This window comes from Sorex fumeus, unplaced genomic scaffold (genome assembly GCF_029834395.1).
Source record: "Sorex fumeus unplaced genomic scaffold, SorFum_2.1 ptg000045l, whole genome shotgun sequence".
Taxonomy (NCBI): Eukaryota; Metazoa; Chordata; class Mammalia; order Eulipotyphla; family Soricidae; genus Sorex; species Sorex fumeus.
Window position 1 is genome coordinate 13,526,106 of NW_026606102.1, and position 6,842 is coordinate 13,532,947.

A 6,842-nucleotide genomic window follows, 5' to 3' on the forward strand; every position below is an offset into this window, starting at 1 on the left:
GATTCTGGAGTGCAGAGCCAGGAGTAAGCCCTGAGCACTGTTGGGTGTGACCTCAAAAAAAAAAAGGAGAAGAAAGAAAAGAAAAAAAGAACCCCAAACAATAAAGAGAAACAAACAACGCTGAAAGTGGAGCCCCTTCACGCTTGTCCCTCTCACCCCGAGACCCGAGGCCACTTTCTCCCCCTCCTGTCAACTGTCAACTGCTGTCTGTCTCTGCACTGAGAACCCCAACCTAGGAGTGTGGGTGCTGCCGGGGAGCAGCTGAGAGGGCGAGGGCGTGGCCGCGATCGGCCGCCTGGCTGCCCTGGTGACCGGCCCAGCCCTCACTGCGTCCCCAGTGCCCGAGACTGGAGCTGCGACATGAACAAGGTCTTCCCCGAGGTGAGAGCCCCCACGGCTCTCTGGGGGCTGCCCCAGGAGGGCTTGTAGTCGGAGAGGCCCAGCAGAAAGCCCAGGAGCAGTGTCAGGGAGGGGGTGCATGGCACATGGCAGCGGCGGTGGGTGGATGTGTGCAGGGCAGAGGGCAACTGAGACAGGTTTGACCAGTACCCCTGAGGGGCCATGATTCTAGAAGCCTCTGCTCTGAGCCCCCAGGGGAGAGAGGACTCCAGCTCTGTGTCCCAGGAGAGAGGCCCGGGCTCTGTGCCTCAAGGAAGCAGCCCCCCCCCCGCCCCCCCCCCCCCGTCTGTGCCCCAGGAGAGCCCCCCTCCCCCGTGGCCTGCTCACTCTGTCCTCTTGGGCAGGGTCCCTCCAATGATCGCACGTCTGCAGGAGCCAAAGGAGCAGGTAAGGAGCACTCCCCTGCGGGGCGCCATGGGCCTGGGGAGCAGGGTAACCCACTAGAGACCCCCGCCCCGGGGAGCCTCTCTTGCCTCCAGGCATTCCCTGTGTCCTGGCCTGAGCACCCTGCCTCTGGGCACCCCAGATCAGTGCCGCCCTGACTAGCAGGGGGCAAACATGCCCCGCACAGGCAACAGGGCTCTGCCTGGCCCTCAGGGTCAAGGGCGTCTGGGCTCTCCCTTAGTGCCTCCTGCCCGCCAGCACCACAGGCCGGGAAGTTCAAGCCAGAGGCACCGGGAGCTTTGCTGCTTCCTGCACCCGAAAGAGAGAGAAGGCAGATGCAGGCCCAGCCCCAGCCCCTTGGGCCAAAAGCCAGGGGCCTCCAGGGCTGCCCATGAGGCTGGTGGTGCTGGCTGGCTCTGGGGGGCCCAGACAGTGCCCCAGCCCCTAATGCCGTGATCCTGTATCTCGGCTCCTGGCCGGGGTGGTGTGGCCGTGGGACAAAGACCCCCCTTTTCTCTGTCTAGGGGGTCTGCCCTGTGCCCCCACCGTGTCGGGTCCGTACCCACACTTACTTGCACTGGAGCCTCTCCTGGTTACTGGTTTGAGGCTGGCAGGCGGTCAGGGTCCCGGGGGTGTGGGGGGATTGGTTTAGATTCCTATTGGGAGAGAGACCTCCTCCCCTCCGGCCAGGCCACACCCTCCTTCCCTGCTGTCCCCCATCAGCCTCCCAGACCCCCAAAATCCCGGCTGAGCCTGCAACACCCCACACACCTGGCTCCCAGCCGTTGGTGGGGATGGAGCACAGGGAGGAGGCAGGGCAGTGGACAGGGCAGCGGAGGGGGTGCTGGACTGGCCAGTGGGCGCAGAGGAAGCGGCCCGGACTCCTCAGTGGGTTGGTTGGGGGTGAGCGGGAACAGATCAGACTTGACCATCCAGATTCCCAGGCCACCGCGGCCCGCTGCTGGGAACACAGATGGACCTTGGCTTTCCCAAATGCTGTACAGCGGCTGACCAGGGTGGCCCTGAGCTTCCAATGGGCGGAGAGCTTGGACAGAGCCCAACCCGCTTTCCTTTGTTGGACAGTGTGGAGTGCGGGGAACAGAGTGCAGAGTTGGGGAGGTGTGGAGTGTGAGTGCAGGGGGCGGAGTTCTGTGGGGGGGATGTGGAGTGTGGGGCGGGGAGAGTGTGGAGTGGACACTGGAGCATGGAGTGGGGCATGGAGTGGACAGCAGAGTGTGGGTGCAGGGGAGTGGAGTCCTAAGTGGGGGTGTGTGGAGCATGGGGGTGATGCAGATTGTGGGGGTAGGTGAGTGCATGGGGGGTAGTGTGTGGGGGGCGTGGGTGCAGGGTGCAGGTGCTGAGCAAGGCTGAGGCGCCCCGTGAACCAAGCCAGGTCTCAGAAGCACCAGTAGCAGCTGCTCACATGAGCCAGGGGGACCCTCGAGATGACAGTGCTCAGGAGTCAGGCCCCCACCTCCACCGGGAGAAGCAGACCCAGAGAAGGAACTTCTCAGGTGGCCCAGTTGGGGATGTGGGGCGGCCGCTGACCTTGAGGAAAGGCCGTGAGTCTGGAGTGACCCCCCGGCCTCTCCTGGGGTGACCTGGACCTCAGCTTCCCTGAGCCTCAGTCTCCTCTCCCATCCGAGAAGTCGGCCTTGGAGGCTCTTGGGCACCTGCCCTGCGTGTGCAGCTCTCCTGGCCCCACTGGAGGACGGTGGCCGGGGGCGCTGGGGCAGAGACCCCAGCCCTCATCTGACCCCCACGCACCAGCTCCGGGCCTGGCGCGGGCGGTTGGCAGGGGGAATACACAGGCACACGAGCCCAGGTCAGAAGGGGCCTAGGAGCCCCCTCCTCCAGGGAGCCTGCCGTGCCTCCCCCTTGAAGGGGCCCAGCAGAGGGAGCCCCAGCACTGGCCCACGGTCACTGGCTGCCTCTCCACTCCGCAGGCCGCCACCGCCTGGGCTGCTCGCGGGCAGGGCTCTGCCTCTCAGCCTCTCTGCTGCTCCTGCTGGCAATGCTCGCGGCTCTGCTGGCCCTGGTCGCCGTCCTCGGACTCCCTCCGCGCACGCCAGGTCAGAGTGGACAAGACACCGGGGCTGGACTTACGGACGGGAGGGCGGGCAGAGAGGTGGGGTGACCGAGGCCACCAGTTCTTCCAGAAGCCGGGACCCATCCTTCTGTGGGTGTAGGGACACACACAGGTAGGCATGTCAGTAAACCTGGCAGGCCCCAGGTCTGATGCTACCTCCTCCAGGAAGCCTTCCCTGCCCACTGGCTGGGTTAGAAGTCTCATCTCAGCTCCTATGGCCTTCATACTTCCTTGGCCTCCTGCTGGGGAAGGTGTTTGCTGTCACTGTGGAGGATGGGGCATGTTGCCGCGTGTCCCAGGCCTGGCTTGTTGCCAGCCCGTGCATCCCCTCATGGAGCTGAGAGCAGGAGTGACCAGGACACTGCGTGGAGTGGGGGAGGGGCTCTGAGAGGCTTGGACAGCCCAGAGAGCACTCAGGGAGGTGCCTGAGGAGAGAAAGGGAAGAGGCAGGAAGGCAAAGAGGGACCAGGTTGGTGGCGGTGGGGTGGAAAAGCATCCGGCACAGGGAACAGCATGGATGGAGTCCCCGGGAACAGCATGGACGGAGTCCCCAAGGGCAGCATGGATGGGGTCCCCAGGGGCAGTGTGGACGGGGTCCCTGGGGGCAGCATGGACGGGGTACCTGGGGGAAAGTGTGGACGGAGTCCCCGGGGGCAGCGTGGACAGAGTCCCCAAGGGCAGCATGGATGGGGTCCCCGGGGGCAGCGTGGATGGGGTCTCTGGGGGCAGCGTGGACGGGGTCTCCGGGAAAAGTATGGACGGGGTCCCCCAGGCAGCGTGGATGGTGTCCCCAGGGACAGTGTGGACGGAGTCCCTGGGATGAGGAGGCGGAGGGGAGGCAGCATTCCAGGGGCCCCGGAGGGTGGGAGGACGGACCCCAGGAGAGCCGGTTGTGAGGGACTCCCAGGCAATTCTCTGGATGGCCCCAGTGAGCTGTGGGTGTCATGGGCAGGGTGGGCTGGGAGCAGCCCGCAGTGACCTCCTGGCCTGGGCGGACAGTGAGCCCCTGAGGAGGCATCAGTATCCTGTGGGGGTCTGGTGCCCATCTGTGTGCGTGTTTGCGGGTGCATCTGTGTGGAGGGATCCACCTGTGTTTGTGGATATAGGCATGTTTGCTGAGTGTGTCCGTGTGTCTGTGTAAGTGCAGGTGTGTGATCACGTGTGTCTGTGCTTTTCTATGTGTGTGCCTGTGTGTATGCTGGTGTTTGTATGTGAATTTGTGTGTCTGTTTTCTGCACATAGTGCGTGTGTGTTGGTCTGTGTCTGTGTTTCTGCACATGTTTGTGCATACCGGCTGTGCTGTGTCCATATGTGAATGCATTCCAGTCCGTGTGTTCAGTCGGGATATGTGTGTGCTCAGCTGTGGGGGTGCTAGTTTGAGTGTCTGAGCTCTGATGTCCCCACACTAGCTGGCCAGTGCTCAGGGCTGACCCGACCCCCCACCCGTTCCCTGTTGCCCCTCCTGGAGCCTCCACTCGACGGTCACTTTCTCTCTTCTACCTTTGCCCGGGTGGGGCCACTCTCAGCAAGCCCGGGGCCCTCGAGCATCCCCGTGATGCTGGGCGCCCCACCCTGCAGTGGCCCAGGCCTGTATGACACCGGCCAACAGGACGGGCTTCCTGTGCCACGACCGGATTCACTGTGTCCCGGCCAGCAGCGTCTGTGATGGCACCCGCACCTGCGCCCACGGCGAGGATGAGGACGAGGCTTTGTGCCGTGAGTACTGCTCCACCCGGCCCGGTGCCCCCACGAAAGCTCAACTGCCCCCCAGTGTACAAGCACCTTCGTGCCGCAGGTGCCCACGGCCGGCAACACCTGCCCCAGCTCTGCCGCAGACACACCTGTGCCCGCACTGGGAGATGCTCTCTCTGCACACCTCACTCTGGGCAACCTCATTCACCTGCATGGCAGAGCTCCTGTCGCCTCTGCCAGGAAGTCTTCCCTGACTTCCAAGATAGACTCTGGTCCTGCCTTGGGATTCCAGAGATCCATGTTTCTCTGGGTTCCAGCCCGAGATACCTTGATCATGGGGTCCCGGTGCTCTCCAGGCAGGAAGGAGGGAGCAGGCGTGTGGGGGAGGAGGGGTGCTGAGAGGGACGCGTCATCGCATCTTGGAAAACCTCTCAGAAGGGAGCTTCAAGTCACCTAGTCAGTGCCGCAGCTCAGGCCCGGGCCCCTGTCGAGCACAGCCCAGCAGAGGCTGCCCGGCCTCCGGCTCCTGTGTGGGCCCATGGGCTTCTGTGTGCTCTCAGTGCTCCCAGTGTGCTCCCACACTCCTGTGTGCTCCCGTGTACGTCTGTGTGCTCCCCTATGCCCTTGTGTGCTCCCTTGTGCCCCTACCTGCTCTCACACCCTCCCTCCTGCTCCGGTTTGCTCCCGTGTACTCTCGGGGGGCTCCCGGGGGCTCCCACGGGCTCCCATGCAGGGGAGCGAGCTCCCTGCTCCCTCCCCGGATGGTGCACAGGGAGGCACCTGCTCGCCCTTGACTCCACCAGCTCCTGGGAAGCCTCCAAGGCTGAGCCTTGGCCAGTCCCCCGGGGCAGGTGTGGATAGGCCCTGCCTCCTGTGTCCCTCCATAGGAAACGTGCCCCACAGCCTCCCCAACTTCCTGCTGGCCTCCTGCGGAGACCGGGCCTCCTGGATTTACTCAGACCAGCGCTGTGACGGGGTGAACAACTGTGGGGACTGCTCTGACGAACAGAGCCCAGGTGAGGCTGCGCATTCCCGGGGGTGAGACACGGGTCAGGCACCCCAAGGCTCCTCCTGCACCCCTCCGATATGCTGGGAAGATTTAGGGAGCTTACCTAACTCTACACCCCTGATTGATTGCCTCCTGTGATGGGGAACTCACTACCATGCCAGCCTTGGAAAGGTTATTCTTCTGGGGGAAGGAGAGAACTGGAGGGCACAGAAGAGGGAACACAGAGAGTAGCCATGAGAGGAAGGTCCACGGCCCAGCTGCAGGAAGCCTGGGCTTTCCCCCAGCCACTCTGAACCTCACAGCAGCCTCGGAGGAAAGCAGGGAAGGAAGCTCCATACCCAGCTGACACATGGGAAAACGGATCAGAGCGGAGAAAAGATTTAGGGCGGGAGGCAAGGAAGGGAGCTTGTGTCTGGAGACCCCAAGCACCTTGCTGGCTGTGACTGCCGCTGGGGGCCGGGGTGGGGGGACTGCAGGGTACTATGCCCTCCGCAGGACGCCCCTCACACACAGGCCTAGAGGAAGTGCTGGGGCCGGAGGAGTGGCCGGGTGAGGGGTGGTACCGGGGGTAGTGGGTCTCGATCTCCAGCAGGCCTTGGGAGAGCGGGCAGGCCCCGACCGTGCAGAGCGAGTCTGGGGTCTCAGCTGCGAGAAGGGGGAGCCCCGACAGGCTGAAGGGGTGAGCTAGCGGGGCGGGGGCCGCGGGCTGGCGCCCCTGAACATCTGAGTCCCGGCTGGACAGCAGCCCGAGCAAGGAGAGGCTGCCTGGAGAGCATCCTCGGCTCAGAGCGAGGCAGGGCGGTGGGCGGGGCCCGGCGGGGGCGTGTCAGCACAGCCTCGTCTGCCGTCCCCAGTGTCCGAGTGCCCGGCCTGTGGCCCCGGCTGGTGGCGCTGCTCCCCGACCCTCTTCAAGTACTGTGACTGCATCCCGAGGAGCCTCTGCCGGGACGGCAGGCAGGACTGTGCCGACTGGTCCGACGAGTACTCCTGTCCCGGGCCCTGAGCACTGCTGCCCCGACCCTGAGCACTGCTTCCCCCCTGAGCACTCCTGCCCCGGCCCTGAGCACTGCTGCCCCCTGCCCTGAGTATTCCTGCCCCCTGTTCTGAGTACTTCTGCCCCTACCCTGAGTGTGGGGCACGCAGCTGCTCAGACTCCAGGACCTCAGAGGTTACGGAACCCAGGTGGACCTTTTAAGTGGAGACACACTGTGGCTGATGGAAGGGAATGGAACTGCCTCTCCTGCTTTCAAGTTGCTCAGCGTCTGCTTG

General features: G+C 64.3%; 1 protein-coding gene across 1 annotated transcript; it reads left to right on the forward strand.

The window, feature by feature from the left end:
- Positions 1–360: 360 nt before the first annotated feature.
- Positions 361–6,576, forward strand: LDLRAD1 (low density lipoprotein receptor class A domain containing 1). The gene is made up of 6 exons (XM_056122214.1): positions 361–381; positions 744–786; positions 2,730–2,855; positions 4,451–4,588; positions 5,452–5,580; positions 6,428–6,576. Exons 1-6 carry the CDS (start codon positions 361–363, stop codon positions 6,574–6,576), a joined length of 606 nt encoding a protein of 201 aa, XP_055978189.1.
- Positions 6,577–6,842: the final 266 nt, after the last annotated feature.

Coding starts and splice junctions, on each gene's coding strand:
- LDLRAD1 (XM_056122214.1), top strand. CDS start 361: ATGAACAAGGTCTTCCCCGAG. Junction 2,856..4,450: donor ACTCCCTCCGCGCACGCCAG/GTCAGAGTGGAC, acceptor CCCACCCTGCAG/TGGCCCAGGCCTGTATGACA. Junction 4,589..5,451: donor TGAGGACGAGGCTTTGTGCC/GTGAGTACTGCT, acceptor GTCCCTCCATAG/GAAACGTGCCCCACAGCCTC.